This window comes from Quercus lobata, chromosome 9 (assembly GCF_001633185.2).
Source record: "Quercus lobata isolate SW786 chromosome 9, ValleyOak3.0 Primary Assembly, whole genome shotgun sequence".
Taxonomy (NCBI): Eukaryota; Viridiplantae; Streptophyta; class Magnoliopsida; order Fagales; family Fagaceae; genus Quercus; species Quercus lobata.
The window spans coordinates 26,462,382-26,482,637 of NC_044912.1; the positions used below are offsets into that span (position 1 = coordinate 26,462,382).

The following is a 20,256-nucleotide window of genomic DNA, read 5'->3' on the forward strand; positions in this document are numbered from 1 at the left end:
TGCCATATAGAAGTGAAACTGCACGAAATTGTACTTCATTTATAGATATTAGCTTACTACAAAAGGTACATTTTCTTTTCTGAAATACATAAAAGGTAAATTTCAACATTAAAAATTTTAGGGTAGTTAATAAAGTCAACTTTATAAGGCGTAAAGCCAATAAAACTAACATTTTTTAAGTTCTACTTGCTACTTCAGTACTATTTTCATTCATTTCATTAACCGATACCAATTCTTTATTAGGTGAACTCTACAATTAATCATCCTTATAAACACACGTGCCTGTTAACATTTTCCAAAATTTTATATTTCTTTGTTTTCCACCCTTCTCTTTCTTCTTTCATTTCCAAACTGTACTCTCTACTCCACTTTTCAAAAAACTGTACTCTATACTCCCATCACTTTTCAAACTTGAACAAAACTGTGCATGAAACAAAGAGAATTCCCATAACAGAATATCATATCACAATTAGATTGAGTGAAAACCATTTGTATGGAGTAAGAGAGTTCAGACACATTTACATGTATTTTGGAAGTTAAATGGGTAAGTAACCTGGAAGTATCAAATCATTTAAACTCACCCAAAACAAAAGCATATTCTAACTTGACTGATAGGACAGCATAATAAGGGATGATATCTACAACTCTTGACATTCAAATGATTTAGTTGGGTTCCTCAAAAATATAGCCTAAATTAACAATAATGTTAAATATATGGCATGGCAATTGGTCTAGGAGATTGAAATGCTGCTAACTTTGCTCCATTCGCTGTAGGGCAGTCAGAGTAGCGGATTGATCTCTCTCTTTCTTTTTTTTCTTTTTTTTTTTTTTTTTTTTTTTTTTTTTTTTTAGAGAAGGTGGATTGATCTCATGTGAAAGCTCCTGAGCCACGCTGTTTTTGTTCAATCTGCTGCTTCATAGAAAGACCACCGGTCGACAGCACATAGCATTATTATTAAATTAATCCGCAGGATCTCTCTAAGAAAATAATCTTTACTCCTATCAAATCAGTTGTATTTCCATCTCCAACCACCAATGCATGCCTAGGGCCAACACTACATCAAAAGTTCATGCAGTCATTCCAAAAGCCTTTAATGTTCACATACCAAATCTAGGTAGTGTAGATTTGCCTAAGCACATGCTATTCTATTCCTCACCTCCTTAATCTGATCTTTACCCACCAAAAAATTTCCTACTCCATAAAAAAGAAATGCTTCATCTACTGCTTCTACCTCTAAAGCAAGGCAAGCCAACAAAAATTCAGTCATCAAAGTAGAGAGTGATTACTCTCAAGATAACATAGTAACTCACACTCTTCTTTTTTTGGTAAATAACTGGTACTCTTCATTTCTCAAAAAGATAAGTGACCTGTTGGCTTAACAGACCCCAACCCAACATCACCCATTATATATGTCAGCCCAATCCAATATATACATCTTCCCTCCCCTTGGTTGCCACTCCAAATGTAAGAGAAAAGACTTTTGCCACCACATCCATCAATCTGCAACAATCTAAGAATCTTCAATGTTCAGCTCTTGGACAACCTCATTTCCTTTCTCTCTCTTTTTTTTTTTTTTTTTGGATATTTTTTGGAGCATAAAATTCCGGTTGAAGTAACCAATGCATAATAAAGGCCCGCATCTGTGACAGACAAACATGGGTGACCATTGCTTCTTGCAGTAGAAGGACTTGCTTGTATTAATTCTCCAGGGCCAAGAGAAGGGAAGGATCGACTTAAGCCCCCAAGTTTCCAGCTAAAAAATGTATAGGCAATATATGGATGGTTGAGAGCCAGTCATGGAAACCTCAGTATGTTGTCAGTCAAATAAAAAATGATAAACCAGAGATGGGAACAATTTGTCAGAAGATCCTCTGCCTAAATAATTCCTGATGCCTGGAGCATCCTTCACCTGTTATTTCCACTACTAAGCAACGTTTGAATGCTCTTAAGTCCATTTGTGAACAAGGTTTCGAAGTCCCAGAGAAAATATTTTAAGTTATCACACCAAGTGTCAAACTCCCCACTCAGTCTGAAAATTTATATAACAGCCATGTAAGGACAACAGTCAGCAAGATTCAAATGCAAAACCAAGGCCATTAGGGTATAAAGTCATTATAACAGGAAGTTAAACGCTTATAGGAAACATGAACAATCATGAGCCAAAAGCATATCTGTGACATCCTACAATAAGAGGAAAAGAGGAGCTCACCTCAGCTCAAGCAAACATTCATTCCATGTTGCAAAAGGACTGTGATTTAAAGGTGTATCACGTGTCATCTGGAATATGATAATTTCCACACCTACCAAACATGAGCACACTGACCACACAAGACTGCAGGCCAATCTAGTACTTATATGGTCTCTGTTCAAGGATCATTAATGCAGCTTGTAACATCTCTCTTGCCTTCCTATCTGGAGTACATCCAGCATATTCCATTTGCTTGTATATTTCAGGGACCTGGCTAACAAACCATTACATGAATTAGGCCAAGAGATACAGTAGAACACATGTAACCTTGTAACCATGTAACTAGAGTACCTACCTTATCAAATTTCCTTGCCCTAATATATGCCTTCATAAGCGTACTATACGTAACCACATCAGGACTAATACCCTTCAGAAAATATTAAATAAATATTAAAAAAAAATTATCATTAAAAACAGCGTAAAAACAAAAATATCTTGAAGAATGAAGTGGAAAAGGAAAATGCAAAGAGTGTATAAAGTAAAAAAGTCTCGTGTCTAACCATATACATGTAATGCAAAGAAGATGGCTTACACTTTCTTTCATCTGATCATAAATTGATAATGCCTCCATGTGTCTCCCAGCAATACCAAATGCATTGATCAACACATTCAGCATTATAATATTTGGCTCAATCCCCTCTGTTTCCATGAGCTGAAGTACCTTAAGTGTCTGCTCACATAATCCCTGCCAAAAACAAAAGATATAACTCAGCAAACAAAGTTTTCACTTCTGAATATCATGTGTTTATCCATGAATTTTTTTTTTTTTTAAAAGAAAAAAAAAAGGGTATCACCAAATGATCTTGAAAAAGTAGCAAAACTTATTTGTAGTTTACATATCACTCTTGAGTTGTTATTGTTTACTTTGTCATCTTTAAATAAATATGATTATATGAATTAGAAGTACATGCCTACTGTTGTCTTTTCTTTTCTTTTTTCCCCCTCCCTGGCATAAAACACTGGCTATAACTGACTTGGCATTTCGCAGGAAATCTATCCCTCCTAGAGACTTAAATGTACGACACTCCTAACAATTAAAAACAAGCCAATAACATTGAGGATTACACATACTATTCTACTAGTATATGAGTAAGTGCTCCAAAAAAAACTGACATGCTTTGAGAAATAACAAGGGCAATTGTGTAAATGGAGACACATTAAGGATCTTCCACTGTAACTGGTAGCAAAAGTTGTTGCAGGTAACTCATTTCCCCTCTCCCGAAACAATGCTTTGCAAGAGCCAAAACCACCATTTGGTTTTCATCATCTTCTCAGTTTGATGGATTCCAAAGTATTTACTAGACATTATCCTGGTATGCTTAAAAAAGGCGAAATTACAATGTTGGTCCCTCAAGTTTACCCTATGTACGTAATTGGTTCCTTAAGTTTAAAGTGAGCATAATTAATCCCTCAAGTTTTAAAACTAAGTTATATTAGTCCTTTTACTAATTACCGTTAGTGGTGTTACTTACGTGGCTAACGAAACAATGACTTGGCATTTTTTTTTTATGATGTGGCATTTTTTAAATAGATGAAGGACACGTGTAAGTGAAGCAATCCAAAGGCTAAAAAAGAACCCACAAAGCAACTTACTCTCTCTCTCCGTCTTCCTCTCTCTAAAACTCTAGAACCGAGTCTTACTTAGTAAATTGTCTTGTTCCCTCCTTCACCTCATACACAAAGACAGTAAAAATCCACAAAGCAATGCACAAACCTCCAGTACTATGGCAATTACTGAAAAAGTCTACTATCTCCATTACTCTCTCCATTTAGCTCTCTTCAGAGCTGAGCATCAGATGCTCCAAGATCAAACCTTACCTGAGAAGATTGGTGCTTGCTGGAGAAGAAAGAGCGAAATTGGGACATTGGATCAGGGAAAGGAAATTGAACTCAAACCCTCCACCACTCAATCATAAATGGTTCCACAAGAACACCAAAGCTGGTAAATCCTAGCCTATAGTTGTTTTGGGTTTCAAGAAAATACAAAAGCTTGGTTTAAACTCACCTAAAAAAGAAAAAATATATATATTCTTACAGATGAAGGGGTTCCATTGTAAGTAATAATGCCCAGAAGCCCAAAAAACTAAATATAAGATTCAAACAAAAGTGAATTTGTCTTTGTGTAGAAGATGACGGAAGGAGCAAGACATGATTTAATGACAAAGAGAAAACATCTTTGATGCTCAGTTCTGGAGTTCTACAGAGAGTTGAGAGATAGAGAGAGATGGAGAGAGAGTAATGGAGAGAGAATGTAAGAAAAGTTGCTTTGTGGGATTTCACTTACATGTGTCCTTCATCTATTTAAAAAATGGAGAAAACAGGAGGGTATTGAGTAGGAGGTGAGCTTGTCCTGTAATTTTTTAATAAAAAAAATGCCACATTAAAAAAAATGACAAATCATTGTTCCATTGGCCACGTAAGTAACACCATTAACGACAATTAATAAAAAGACTAATACAACTCAATTTTAAAACTTGAGGCACCAATTGTGCTCGCTTTAAACTTAAAGGACCAATTGCGCACATAGGGTAAACTTGAGAGACCAACATTGTAATTTTGCCCTTAAAAAATTTCAACCTAGGAATTTAGAAGCAAAGGCCTTAAATATTTCAGATGGAGCAATTTTCAGAGTAAATATCATTAGGAGGTCAGCACCACTTGTGCAGCAGCACAAATGCCTGATAATAGCGAGCTGAATATAGCAAATTAAAGCAGCCACAAAAGCAAAAGTTTAGCAGTTAAAGTGGTAGGTTGAAATGTTCTAACAATGGTGGTCATCTGGGGGAGGCTTCAAAGCTCTAACATATATTGATATATTAAAGGAGAAAGGTTTCAAGAATTGCTACATAAGATGACATATATAATAATGAAACACAGATTGCAGAAGCTGCTAGGCTTGATGCCATACTATCATGATTTATCTTGTGACATCTGGTGAGCCCAGATATTATAAAAAGAATGAAGCATCTTTCTAAAACCATTAGAAAGTTGGACATGAAATGTAAATACTCCCCCCCCACCCCCCCCCCAAAAAAAAAAAAAAGTCAACAAATAAATAACAATTATACAAGGAGATAATAAAGAGAAAGGAAGCAGGAAACGATGGGGGTGTGGAACAGCAGACCTGCTGAGCATAAGCATTTGCTAAGACACAAAAAATGCTAGCTGAAAGTTGAACGCCTTCTGACTTTAGAGCAGATATGCACTCCTCAGCATTAGCAAATCTCCCATATTGCCCATAAATATCAACCAAAACTGCATAAATGGCGCCACTTTTTTTATATCCTCTGTATTTCATAGTCTCAAAATTCTTCTTTATCACATCCCACTTTCCCTGCTCTCCCAAACGGCTAATAATGGTAATGAAGATCTTTGGATCAGGATATAACCCTTGTTCTAGCATTTGGGTGAACAACTCAAGGGCCTTAGATAAATTCCCAACCTTACAATGCCACCTGATCAAAGAATTCCATGTTGTTATATCAGGCCTTATACCTTCTTGTCGCATTTTCTCAAACACTTCCAAGGCTTCATCCAAATCACCATATTTCCCAAACGTATCTATAATGCTGTTATAAATCTGCTTGTCTAGTGACATCCCCATCTCCCTAATCTCTTCTACAACACCCATTGCTTTCTTCCACATCCCATTATCCCTGTAAAGACCAATAACCTTACTATACACAAACGAGTTCAGTTGAAACCTCTTGCGCCTCATTTCGTTGATTATTCCCCAAGTATCTTCCAAACGCCCAGCATTCACATAGTAATCCAGAAGAACCTCATATGTTTCTTGATTCCTACAAATACCCAAATCGTCCATTAAATCTAATACCTTAACTGCACCTCCTAGGAGCCCTTTCTTTAAGAAAACTCTAAGCAAAACATTGTACAAGTTCACTCTAGGCTTAAACCCAGAACATATCATTTCTTGGAAAACTGCTTCAGCTTCCAAAGTCCTTCCTATGCTTCCAAGAGCTTCAATCAAATGGGTGTAGGATATCAAGTTGGGATGAAGCCCCGAAGCCTCCATCCGAGCGAGAAGAGTCATAGCCCTGTCAATATCTCCCACTTTGCAACAATCACATATTGTGTGGTTATATAGCTCCCAAGAAAGTTCCTTTCCTTTTACAAGGCTTTCTGGGGACTTCGTATCCAAGTTCTTTTTGTCAAATGCTCTTAAACTTACTTCTTTAACACCCTTGTTCAGCATGGAAAGATTAGAGGAACTAAACAAAAAGAAAGAAGTGACACCACGGGTGGATGATAGTGAAAACAACACCATCACCATGAACATATCATATATCTTCTATTTCTGCAACAAGGGGAAAAAATAACTCATGATAAGAATTCAAACAAGAGATACGAACCAGGAGATTTATATTAGTAGAAGTGAAAAGCATATATATGACAAGTGCATATTTATTTGGTAAATCTAGAAGCAGCATTTTTCTTTTTCTTCTTTTTCTCTCTTAAAAATCATCTATACAAAGCAAAATTCAACAAAAGATTAGATATTCCTTTGAATCAATCATAACAGCAAGGGCCAAACAGTACGTCCAAGTGCCAATGATAAAGTCAGTTCAAATAACACTTGTACAAGATTACTCCACAAGGACCACAAAATATATTTTAAAAAACAAATAAATGCAGAGAACCTAAGCTATTATACCCATTAGAGCACCGTAGCAGCAATGTCACACAAGATTAGCAAAAAAAAAAAAAAAAAAAACAATTTCACACAATCATGTGAAAACAAATTACCACAAAACAATAAAAAAGTCTACCTTACAAACACCCAAATTTCAACTTTTTTTTAAAGGTTTCAAATCTAGATTTCAACTCTTAACAATAAATGCACTCCTAATTGCAACACTATATATCATCATAGAGAAAATTTACCAGGTGGGTTTTCTCAATTTCACTTTAACGTGTAAAAAATAAAAAATAAAAATTTTCAACAATTACTAATTAAACCCTGAATTGCGGCTCAATATTGCAAAATCCAACAATTTCAGCTAATGGGTCCTCGTCAATTCAAACAGTTATCATAAATATTATACCATAACAATTATAATTTTGGGCTTAAGCTTAAAAGATTAAAGAATAAGGAAAACCAAAAAAACTGAGTTCAGAAAGAGGCTAACTGGGATGAAAGAGTGTGTACTTGGTATGAAAAAGGAAGTAAAGACAGGGCATGAATCAAAATGATGTGCTGGAAAGAAGAAAATCATGATATGAACAAAGATTATATAGGTTAAAACTTAAAAGGGTTAATGAATGTTTATTGGGTCAGTGCTCCAATTGGTGAAACATGCAAGTCTTAAACACGAAATAACTGAAAGGCAAAACAAACTTACAGGTTTGGAGAAAGAGCAACAGCGTCAGAAAGTGCTAACCTGCTATTATAGATGAGAAAAATAGTCCCATCTCCCTACCATCACTAGACAAAACCAAGCAAATATTAAAAACTTGGTTGACAAAACACACCTGTGTTTCATAAATAAATAAACAAAAACAAAAACAAAAACAAAAGCAAAAGACATCTGTGTTTTATAACTGAAAACGTGAAGTTGTGACGGATAAGGAAAAACGAGGGCACAAAGGGTAAGACCTCAATATACTAATTTAGTTGTTATTTCTTAAATTTTTCTTTTAAAATTTTTTTATGAGTATTTTTTTTAAAAAAAAAATATATTTTTTAATTAAATAGTCACATAATCTTAAGAGGGAACTTAAAAAACAATATTGTACCTAAGTTTCTCCAAAAATATATACCCAAATCCACAACATTCTTTTAAGTCTTCACGTTATTTTTTGGGCACTTTAAATTCACTTTTTCATCAATTGTACTAAAAAATGCTATTTTCTCATACTAAAAAATTACTTTATCTATATTTATATCTATATCATATACTATATAATAAAAGTTGGGTTTAGAAGTCGTAATTGCATCAAGTGGCTTCACCAAATTGCAGAAATTTTATTAGATTTTAAAAAAATATAATTTTTATTTTCCTATAATTTCTAAGTTGATAAAAATCTTAATTTGATTACAATCCAAATTCTTTATCTAATCTATCTAATTCTTATTTTTTAAGTGTAGTGTATTATAATCCAAATTCTTCATCTAATCTTCTTTTTTTCTTTTTCTTTTTCTTTTTTTGTATGGTGTATTATTAAAGAAAAGTAGCAACTTTCTTATTTTTTATTACCACACTACACCTATTTAGTTGGTTTTTTTCTTTGAGAGGTAAATTTAGTTGGTTGGTGCCATATAGCTAAAACCTTCAAGTGTTTATCTAAATATTATCAACAAAGCCTAAAATAATAGGATAGAAAGAAAAAAAAATCATCTAAAGCATAAACTATTAAAGTTGTGATGTAGAAGTATAGTTAATCCCATGAATTTAAAAAATAAAAAAATAAAAAAACCAATTTCATTGGGATACACACAGCACACTCGCGAGAGGATTTTTTATCTACTTTTTTTTTTTCCCCAAATATATTTTGTTATAAATTTTTTTTTTTTTGGGATAAATGTCAAATTTTTAGATAACAACCAAAAAAAAAGAAAAGATAATAACGTTAATAAATAACAACTTGATTTTTACGATATAACAGAAAAAAAAAATTGTAATTAATTATGGTATTTGATTTTAAATAATTTTTTTTTTTTTTTTTTTTTTTTGCTTATAACAACTTCATCAAAACTTAAAATTATTGTTTTAAATGGAAACAACTTCTTATCAACTTTTTATAACAATTGAAATCATATAATTAATTAAACTAAATATTAAAAAATTAAATTAAATATTTAACATGATGTATATCACAATATCCTACCTTTTATGTCCTAATGCCATACAATTACTACTAATATTTTTTTGAGTTCTTCATAGTTATCATTAACATGTCCTCTCACTTTTGTTTTATTTGATTAGCAATTGGAGATTTATTTGATTTATGAGTTCTAGGGTGATTAGAATTTCGGCTTCACACCTGCACTCTCTACAATAATATCCATTCCCTTAATCGATAACTATGTCTCAATCTAAAAATCATGAAAGAGTTTTTTTTTTTTTTTAAATATTTGATATACGGATCTCTTCTCTTCTCTCTACCTGATAACATGCATGGTTTACATGATAAAAACAAACTCTATATGTTATGCTAGAGATAAGGATAAAGATGACATACTCAATTCTTTCACATACATGTATATATAATTATATATGCCAACCACGATATAGAAAACTTTAAACGCAAAATGGCTATCATTTGAAATGTCGTTGACTTCAATTTCCTCTACAGGTAACATGTAGATGAATCTTTTCCATTTCATGTTTTGAGAAAAATAAAAATATAACTTTTTTCTTTGAAGATGTATATAAATTTTAATGTTATTTAGTTAAGTAAATATGCTAAACTAGATGTGCCAGGCAAATGAGAAGTAGGTAGGTTTTATAATATTGAAGGAAGTACAAGTTGGACTTAGAAACCGTAATTGAATAAAGTGGTTCTTTTGTTCTCTCTCTTTTTTATTTACTGAATTTGTTCATTTTATAAATAGGTTAAAATTTCATGTATGTATCTATTTACAGATTATGCTAGCTTTATCATTTATTTTTATTTTATATGTTATTGACATCAATATTGTGGATTTAATTTGTTCCAGTTTTTGCTTGATACTTTCTTATGTATAGTCTAGCTTTTCTAAAAGCAAAATTTGCTGCCAATTTAAATTGGATAAGCGAAAAAGAAATTGGATAAATTAGATCCATCAGTCCAATTCCTATGTGAGTCTCTCTTTGCTTAACTTAAATTTGTTTTTCATATTTTTAATGTTTAGAAATTTGGAATATTCTTTTTTCTTAAAAAAATGGATTGTTCTTAATTAATGAATTGAGATTTCTATTTAATTTGGTTTTTGGTTGTTTGTAATTATTAAATTTTTTTTTTTTTTCATATGTGTGTGTTGTTCTTTTTGCCTTCAGTTTTAATTTTTTTCTCTTCTAAAATTTTTTTTAAATATTTGTTAATGCCTATAAATTTTGATAGTTTTTAAAGTACAATACAACTAAAGACATTACTCAAGTTATATAATTTAAGGTGTTAGATTATATATAATTATGTTCGATAAAAAATATGAAATGATGTAATAATGATTTATTCAGTTCACATAAAAAAAATGATTCATTTAGTTATAGTTCCTAAAAAAATATAGAACAAATTAATGACTAAAACCGTGCAACGCACGAGACTTTTACTAGTATATCAAAAAGCTGAAGCATAGCATTTATTATTGTTGTACTTTGGTTGAGCCATCTCAGCAGCAACGTCGTTATCCTATTTCGTTTCTAATTTTTCCTATATATTTTTTAAAACATTTTCTCATTTAATAAGGTGACTTAAAAACTCCATTATTTAGAAGTTAAAATATCCTTTAACCATTATTTTTATTATTAATTTACTTATCAAAAAAAGTATTTTTATTATTAATTTTTCAAAACTCTCCCTCCCTTTTACCTATTCATCTCCCCACTACTTTCTATCTTAATATTATTCATGCTCTACCCTTTTATCTTTTTTTATTTTGACTCTTCTTATTCTTAACATATTAATATAAATTTGATATATTCTCTTTCATTCTATGCATAGTTTTCTTACACAAAAAATGTTACCTCTCTCTCTCTCTCTCTCTCAATTTGTTTTTTTATTTTTTTTATTGCATCCATACTTAGGTTGATGAATTTTTGTGTTAATTAAAATTCTACTTTGGGTTAATGCAATTTAGTTTTGTGTTTTAAGTTGTTATCTTTTCTATTCTGTTTGATTATTAAATATTATCCTACTGTATTATACATATAGTATATAATAGTATAATGTTATTATATTATATAGAATGACATGGATAATTTGATATTTCTTATTATATATGTATTTTTACTCTTTTTTCTTCTTCTCTTATTTTATTCAACATTAAAATTCAGTCACATCCTCCATACTTATGCAGCACAAATCAATAAAATGGCTAGAGACACACTTGCCTTCCTTTACCATACATTAGGAGGATCAAAATATTTGTGAGATAAAGGGTCATATAATTTATAATTTATAATTTAGATAGCACTCTTTGAATGTGTCTAGGCCTATAGATTGAGCAATTTGTAACCTTATAAGGCTATTGAGAATGGACTTTTTGAATCAAGACTAAAAAAATATGGACTATTATATATCATTTAGATAAAAACCTTTATCATAGATATATTAATTTTTTTGCCACAAATTTAAACCACGCAACCTTAATAATTTTATATTACGTTTTAGCATCGTGTCTGCTTCTTCTTCTTCTTCTCAAATATATTCTTTATTGTCTTTAAAGGATGCTAACAATATTGATCTTATGAAAAGTTACATAAAATATTGAGAAAAAAAATGTTTTATATTATAGTCTACTAAAAATGCTTTTTAAAAATTTAAAGCTTTCAATTTTTCATATCATTGGCGTGTTTTACAGTTACCACATGTGATTACTTAAGTTTTAATATTTTTAAGTTGTTTCGGCAAAAAAAAAAAAATTGTCACAAAACATGAGTTCATGTAAGGCCATCAAACTTGATAATTTGCAAATGATGGAACCATTCGCAACAATATTTACATAGTTATATAGTTCTAGGTAAAACAATCAAGCAAACTTTTAGTCTTCAAAAAACACATATCTACCAGTGGTTAAACGTTTATTTTGGGTAGTTTTAACTTTTCATATAATTTTACCTCTATATATTCATCTATTTTAATTTAGATTAAAAAAACTTTAATTTAGATATTTATAAGTAAACAATAAAAAATAAAAATCATCTATACATATTTATCTTGTGTGGTCTACTATAATTTAGATGATTATAATTTAATAATGAAGTCTATAAACAAGGTAATTAAAACAATAATATTTCTACAATTCAAAAAGTTCCTATTTCTTTTTTCAAAAAAAGGCCTTTTACATTTCCCTGAAATTTTTTTTTTATTTTTTTTAATTTACTTTGACATACCACTAACCTAACCGCTTCATACATTAAAAAAATTTAATGCTCATTATCACTTCTGTGTAATATCTATAGTACATAAAATATTATCAAAAAAATATGATAATGCTCAATATCACTTCTGTGTAATATTATTAAAAAATGATAATGAATATTTTACACATAAAATATTTATTGACAGAAATCTCAGCCGTACTTGATTTGATCAATAGTATCATTGTTATTGCCTATTCCTATGAATCAAAATCACACCTAGGGAAAAAAAAAAAAAAAAGATTTAGCTCATGTTGATTATAAAAAAAGCAATGACAGCAAATTTTGATGAATTTTTAGGCACATATTGAAGCCTAGAAAAACAAAATGTAGAACTAGCATGCAGCAAAAATGTAAAGGCTAAGACCTTTATGGAACGGGACTTGGTCGGGAAATCATTCATACCTTTTGGATGGAATACATGTTTTATGCATGCACATTCATCTTTCTTTGAAACCAATTATTTTTGCCTTTTTAGTTAAACCATGTGTGATTTTCCATTTTGGAAATGGGATAACCTTTTATCAACAGGGTCAGAGGATGAATGGGTACAAATTGGACTTTCTATAGGTAAATCCATTTAACTCATTATGAGAAGTGCTATGTCCACATTTTCACAAAAAATCATAGGTAGTAAGTTATTATTCATTCTAATTTGAATCCACAACTGAAATTACTTTTTTGTTCACTCATAACAACTAATAACAACTTACCACTTAAGATTTATTGTGAAAATGTTGTAAATGTAGTACTTCTCATTAATTAACCTTGTCAAAGATATTTCAATGCAATAATAGAATTTTCCACCTCTATCTTAAAACTTTAAAAGTCAACAATTCTTATTTTTGCCTCCATATTTTAAGACCAACGTTTTCCAAAAGATAACATAATGATTTAACTACTAAATTTCACAACATCCATGAATATAATAAACCAACTAAACACTCAAATAAACTAAATAAAGTATTTATTAACCACAACATATTAGAAAACTAAACTCCTACTTTATTTTGGGGGTCCATAGAAAAAACCTTAATCGGCCACCCGTTGCATAGCACCCTAACCAACTTATTAAATATGATAACTCCTCCAAAACCAAAATCCATACTCATAGATCATGGTTTAGAGTCTTCACTTAATTGATGTTCAAGTTTGGTGTAGTATTTGAATTGCCAGAAGACATCCCGAAGTGTGGAATGGGCTGAATAAGTAACGATAATATACCATCTTTAGTTTTTCGGTCTGCAACACCGAACCCATCTCCATATTGGTACATGAAATGACCCATCCTTGCGAGGTTCATTGCAATTTCAATAAATGTTTGACAGAATGGAGAACTTGCAACTCTCTCTTCATTCACCTTCTTCCATGCTGAACTAATCAAAGACTTCACATACTCACGAGCATCTTTTTCACTAGCACCAGTTTCATTCATGTAACATTGGATTGATTTTGGAACATCACCTCTTTCTAATTCATTCTAAGTTTCCAAAGAAAAAAAGAAACAAGAAAAAGAAAACATTGTTAGACTATGATTGTGTGAAGTAGTTGAAAGCATTCTTAAAGAAACTATTAGGATAGTGTGATTAGCATACCGCAGATGTTCCAAGATCATCTGTAAGTCGTAGAATCATTGATGACCAATAGAATATTTTGGGGTACTTTTCCAAGCAATCCAAGGCTTCCTTCGTTATTGGATTGGTGACCATAAAGTAAGCATGCATTAGTATAAGTGGTGTTGCTATTGATATCCATGCATTCTCAAGGTATTCTTCAAGGCTTGGTATATATCCGTTGTGATACCACTTGGCCTCCAACAAATAAGATTTACATAAATCTGACCACTGAAACAATTAAATGGGACCATGAATTAGAGGAATTAAAACCATCATGTATTTAGGAGAAAATGTTAACAATAAACAATGATGGATTTTGAAGTCAAATAAAGTCAATACCGCTTTTTTAAGGTATCGAATGATATGGAATCCTTGTTCCTTAAGGGGATCAAAAGCCATTTCATTAACAAAGTTGTAGAGAATGAGGAAACATATCTTCATATAATCTGGAAGCTGATCCATTGCATTAATATCCCATCTAGAGTCACACAAAAAAAGAAAAAGATGAAAGAGTAAATTTTTAGTCTTTATGTCAAAAATAGCTAGCTTTAAAGGGTTTGAGGAGTAATGTACTAATGTTATTTATAAAAACCTCTCAATGGCATCTGTGAAGAGCTCAAGTTCATCTAAAGTTCCATATACGTCATAAACATCGTCTACCGTTACTATAAGTACACCCAGCTTTGTTAAATTTATCCTTTGACATCCAAACTGAGGTTGATATATCATACCCACTGACCAGAAGAAAAGCTCTGTTAGCCTATCCCTTGCAAAGGTCAAATTTTCTCCAAGCCTAGTGTTCTTCCACCACCTTTTTATGAACCAAACAAGAGAATATCAAGAATCTAACTTTAAATTGTAGACTAGAATAAACTTGATTATATGTTTTATGTTCCCATGAGATTTAATTTTAATTTTAATTTTAATATTCATCATTATACACTTAAATTGATTTTAATTTTAATATACATTGTTATACTCTTCAATAGAGGATCTATATAGATCTTCAATAATAAGTAATTAACATATTAATTATATGTCAGATGAAGCTCAACTTAATGTGAGAAATAATAAGCTTTTTTAACCTTGACACTTGTTTTAGATCTTCTTGGTGGACTGCTTGCACCATGTTGAAATCCATTTCTGCAAGTTTAAGTAAGATAGGGTTCATGTCTTCTCTACTTCTATATATATCAATAAACCACCTTGTTTCAAACTTCATTATTCTCCAATGTAGTGGAAGCTCCAAGGCATAAGTCACCATAGCAGAAAGAGTTTTATCTTTATTCTGCTTGACATATTCTTGGAGGTGCTTGGTTGCGAAATTTCTCAATTCCTCCAACATATTCTCACTTTCTGTCAAAAGGAATGATGCTTCACACAAGGATAGTATACCCTTGGTTTCCTCACAAAGGCATGCCTTGAATTTCCCTCTCTCATCCTTGAAAATATTGAAAACTCCTGCAATGACCAACACAATAATTATTAACTATATTATGGTAGTATGTACACTGTCAAATCCAAGAAATAAACTCTTTACCTAAATGTACTCTTTCCATTTTAGGTGAATTGGAGATGAATTTATTCTGTTTAAATAGCCAAATGTTTTTTTTTTTTTTTTTTTTCTAAATTACCTTGAGAGATGTTATATCCATGCTGTCTTAGGAGTCTAAATTTAAGAGTTGTGGCATATAAATTCTCCTTCCTCCACGTATCACCACTTTGATCATTGTTGTATAGATCTTCCAATATTCTCTTCATCTCTACCTCGAAGTGATGAGATAATGCAAGTCTTTGCAAGGTATCTATTAGCTCGAGTTGCTCTAAAGGATCCACCACTTTGTGAAGCATCATCCTCACATGTTCCTTTAACATATTACTTTGTCCAGTGCAAGTTTCTCCCTACATCACAATTTTATCATAGGGGCCAGTCAATTTCCAAGTAATATATAGTCAGAAGCACTAGTAAAACAATATAGCACTGGAAAACAATAAAAAAATGATACCACATATTTGTTTCTCAGTGATTGGATGTAATCATAGTCCCAAATGGAAGGTTGGTAATTTGCTGATCGCCGAACGATAATGGAATTATTTGAAGTATTGCTGTCTGCCATGCCACTGCTAGCTAGCTGGATGTTATATACTAAGCTTTAGATTGGGGGGGGGGGGGGGTGGTGCTCCTGTGAAATTGCAAGTAGGGGGAGAAGCAAGTAGGTTACATATATGTTATCCATTGAGGCAAAGTTACTATGGTTTTTGTGATTGAATAGGTTATTATTTGAAAAGACTAAGAGAAAACCCTTAAGGGCTACAGTAAGAGAGACAAGAGTTACGTGATTCAGTCTTGTCGGCCTACAATATATATTATATATATATATATATATAAAATTAATTCAATCTATAACATATGCTTCATAATATTGCTTTTTATCATTGTAACAAAGGACTAATTATTTTTTTATATAGATACAATTTGAATCCTGTCTATTTCGTCTCTCTTATTGGGTGATAAGTTGAGTTAAATAGAGTACTAGCATAAGGTGTGCCAAATGCTGAATTTTTAGTATTTGGCACATCAAACACCAAAAACTATACTACATTAGTTAACATAGATCCAAACAAAATTTAGGAACACCAAGAACACGAAGGTTTCATGATTCAGCCTTGTTGGCCTACGTCCACGAAGAAAACCCTTAAGAGGTACATCTTTATTATATAAGAGTGTAATAAAATAACCTATGTTACAATCAGGGGCAGTGCTACAACCTATTCAAGGGGTTCAAATGAACCCCTTGACTTCAAAAAAAAAAAAAATTGTGTAAAATATTTTTTTGTTAGTTTAATACTTTAATTTATTCTTAAATTTTTTTTTTTGCACACCTTGACTTAAATCTTGCACACCCTTATTACAAGTATTTTCGACTCTAAAAGTAAAAAGTAAGTGTTTGTGAATTGTAAGTGTAATTATTTTTTATAAATTTATATTATATGTGTGTGAGTGTGTCTAATATTGATTATGTACATTACTTTTTGTTATAATATTATTTGTGTAAATTATGATGTGTGTGGATATTTGTGTGTGCAATATAAATATAATATAACTTTATATAATTTAATAATTAGGAAATATAGAGGGTTTTTTTTACATGTGTGTGTATTGTTATCATATTATAATAATGTTTTGTTATAAAGTTAGTAAAATTCAAGAAAAAAATTGTAAAGTTAGTGATTGTTCAAGCATTTAATTGGTTAAGTAGACACGTAGTGTATAATTTTATATATGAATAAGTGTGATTGTGTACGTCAATAATTAATACAGAGCCAATGAGTTGAGATTAGTCATTTAGTCTAAAATATTTTTATAAAAACAAAGTCAAATAGATAATAATTACTGTATAAAGATAAAACTGTTAGACAAACTTAACAAAATAAAATGGTCATAGCTTATGGTTACCCACATTGGCAATAGATACTCATAATGAATTATATTATGTAACATTCAAAATTTAAAAACTTGTAGAATAAAATTGTAAAACTTCATGTATTATTATTATTATTTGTCGATAACTCGATATATTTAAGTTCTCTTTGTATTAAAATTTTTTCCCTAAAAAAAATTCTTGGAGCTGTCACCTTACAATGAACCATAACACATATATATTGGTGAATAAACCTTAAACTACTAGTACAAGTAGGAGTGAGTTTGGACCTATTACATTAGGCTAATATGTCTAATATATCTCTAACACTTCAATTAGAAGTTTACAACTAGGTAAAACTCTTTTTTAGCAATCGTAAATTCATAATTCTAAATATCTATTTGGTTACTGGTTGTAGTTTAAAGTTTAAACTTTATAAAGTCAATTGATTTTTGTTTTGACAATTTTACTCACAGCATCAATTGTCCATTAGATTTAACAAAACAAACAATTTTTTATTATTTATAATTTTGTATCAACACAGAATCATCACTCTAACAATCACGTCATGTGGAAATCAAACGAAAGAGTAAAGACCTATTGGCAACCCACTATGAAATCCAGCAGAAAAGAAACACCGAAATAGATCTAGCCCACAATACTCAAAGGATTAATAGCATGCATATCCAATCACATATGATATGAATATTTAGAACAAACTCATATAAAAATAATCATAGTGCCTATGAATCAGGATTTACTAAAACACAAATTAACACTGAAGTAAAAATAGAGGACTGAACATGACGGCAGGTAATATATCTCATATATTACAACACACATATCCATGTCAGCATGATACCACCGATGGTTTGCGGAAGCAATAGCAAATAAGGTTTTTTTTTTTCAATGAATGTTATACCACACAATCATGATTATGAATAAATTAAGAATTGGGTACCTTTCTTAGCAAACCAAGTATCTCTTTTTCTTTTAGAGTTTTGTAGAGTACCACGTGCTCGCCCAATCGTTTCTAATGGCTAACCACTAACGTGATGTCTTATATACAAAATGCAAAGACTTTTTTTTTTTTTAGAAACTATTTACAAAGACCTTGACAAGTCACGCTCGCTCAGTTGTTTTTTATGGCTAACCACCAATGCGATGTCTTATATACAAAATACAAAGATTTTTTTTTTTTTTTAGAAACTATTTACAAAGATCTGCTCGCTTAGTTGTTTATGATGGCTAACCACTAATGTGATGTCTTATATACAAAATACAAAGGGTCCGTTTGAATTGAACTTATTGTTGCTGAAACTGAAAACTAAAAACTGAAAACATTGTAGTAAAATAATTTTTAAATGTGTGAATAGTACCATGAGACCCATTTTTAATATTTTTTAGTATGTGAATAGTGTTGTGAACAGTAATAAACAGTGCGTGAACAGTGATTTTTGTCCCTTACACAGTGAACCCATGTGAGGTTACTGTTCACGCGTAGGGAAAAAGAAAAAAAAAAGTGGAAAACGTGAAACACAGAAACGCAGACTTAGTTCCCAAACGCTCACAAAGACTTTTTTTTTTTTTTTAGAAACTATTTACAAAGATCTTGACAAGTTGCGCTCGCTCAATCGTTTCTAATGGCTAACCACTAATGTGATGTCTTATATACAAAATACAAGGTCTTTTTTTTTTTAGAAACTATTTACAAAGATCTGCTCGCTCAATCGTTTCTGATGGCTAACCACTAATGTGATGTCTTATATACAAAATATACAGACTTTTTTTTTTTTTTGGAAATTATTTACAAAGATCTTGACAAGTTGCGCTTGCTCAGTCGTTTCTGATGGCAAACCACTAATGTGATGTCTTATATACAAAATACAAAGACATTTTTTTTAGAAACTATTTACAAAAACCTTGAAAAGTCGAAGAGAGAGAATCTATTTGCGATCCTTACATATCTTCATCTATAGTTATGGTATCAACTAGTCGCTAACTCATGCGATACACGGGATAGTTAAATTTAAAATCACATATATTTAAAAAAAAAAAAAAATAGAGAGTTCTGTATGAAAAAACTATTAATTAAAAGTTATTAGAAAAATTATTTTATAATTTAAAATAGTTTCTCATAGATATTATATAGGTATCAACCAAGTAGGAGCAATGTAGTAAGTTTCGTACCGTACTAGCCGATACGACCGATATTTTCCGTACCGGTGCTTGGAACAGTACAAAAACGTCCTTATTTCGTACCACTTTGAATACCGGCAGAATCAAAAGCATTCCGACTGTACCAACAGAAATACCGAATTTCGGCCGGAAAATGGATATCGGCCCGAAATAGAAACACAAATTTCTTTGTAATTTTTCACTCACCTAAGATAGTTTCTCAACAAATTTCATGATCTGATGCATCTTTCTCGTATCTCGGTCTCTTTTCTGCTTAACTTTTCATTTTTCTTCGTGGTCTCTGCAATGTCTGTGTTTCTCTTATCTTCTTCTTCTTCTTCATTTTTTTTTTTTTGTCTTTACTGCTTCTCAAAGATTTTGAGTTTTTCTTTGGGAGCCCCATGTGATGACTGACGTCTCTGACCAAAGATATGGAGATGACTTGCTTTTTGAAATTTGAAATGAGATAAGATTCAGTGAATGTAAACATGTGGAGGAGATATCAAGATAAAATATAAAGAAAGATGAATTGTAAAAGTAAAAGAGGATGAGTGGAGGTGAAAGAAAAAGGTAAGTTATTAACTATTTGTTGGCAGATGGTACTTGAAAATTGAGATACGTGTAGCAGTAAAACAAAAGTAAAAATATTATATTTATAATATTTTAACAACAGATTTTAAGTTTTATGTTGTTATTATTTTTTAAAAAATAT

The 20,256-nt window shown here is 31.1% G+C and overlaps 2 protein-coding genes across 7 annotated transcripts; both read right to left on the bottom strand.

Moving 5' to 3' along the window:
• Positions 1-138: 138 nt before the first annotated feature.
• Positions 139-7,767, bottom strand: LOC115960154 (pentatricopeptide repeat-containing protein At5g42310, chloroplastic-like). Of its 3 annotated transcripts, none has more exons than XR_004085101.1 (6): positions 7,649-7,767; positions 5,374-6,564; positions 2,782-2,934; positions 2,545-2,616; positions 2,211-2,459; positions 139-2,030 (listed from the first exon to the last, which is right to left on the bottom strand). XR_004085101.1 is itself a non-coding variant. In XM_031078903.1 (5 exons), the coding sequence occupies exons 2-5, from the start codon at positions 6,544-6,546 to the stop codon at positions 2,346-2,348; spliced, it is 1,512 nt and encodes a 503-aa protein (XP_030934763.1). In that variant the 5' UTR covers positions 6,547-6,564; positions 7,610-7,767; the 3' UTR covers positions 139-2,345. The 3 variants fall into 3 exon arrangements, 1 of the variants encoding a protein (XP_030934763.1); XR_004085100.1 differs by having other exon boundaries at positions 7,610-7,767; XM_031078903.1 differs by having other exon boundaries at positions 139-2,459; positions 7,610-7,767.
• A 5,481-nt stretch (positions 7,768-13,248) lies between these two features.
• Positions 13,249-20,051, bottom strand: LOC115960152 (myrcene synthase, chloroplastic-like). 4 transcript variants are annotated; one of them, XM_031078901.1, is made up of 8 exons: positions 19,752-20,041; positions 15,951-16,127; positions 15,579-15,846; positions 15,030-15,405; positions 14,537-14,755; positions 14,284-14,422; positions 13,924-14,172; positions 13,249-13,808 (listed from the first exon to the last, which is right to left on the bottom strand). In XM_031078901.1, the coding sequence occupies exons 2-8, from the start codon at positions 16,059-16,061 to the stop codon at positions 13,464-13,466; spliced, it is 1,707 nt and encodes a 568-aa protein (XP_030934761.1). In that variant the 5' UTR covers positions 16,062-16,127; positions 19,752-20,041; the 3' UTR covers positions 13,249-13,463. The 4 variants fall into 4 exon arrangements, with proteins under 4 accessions (XP_030934761.1, XP_030934759.1, XP_030934760.1 ...); XM_031078899.1 differs by having other exon boundaries at positions 15,951-16,076; positions 19,557-20,041; XM_031078900.1 differs by having other exon boundaries at positions 19,557-20,041.
• Between the last annotated feature and the right edge of the window lie 205 nt (positions 20,052-20,256).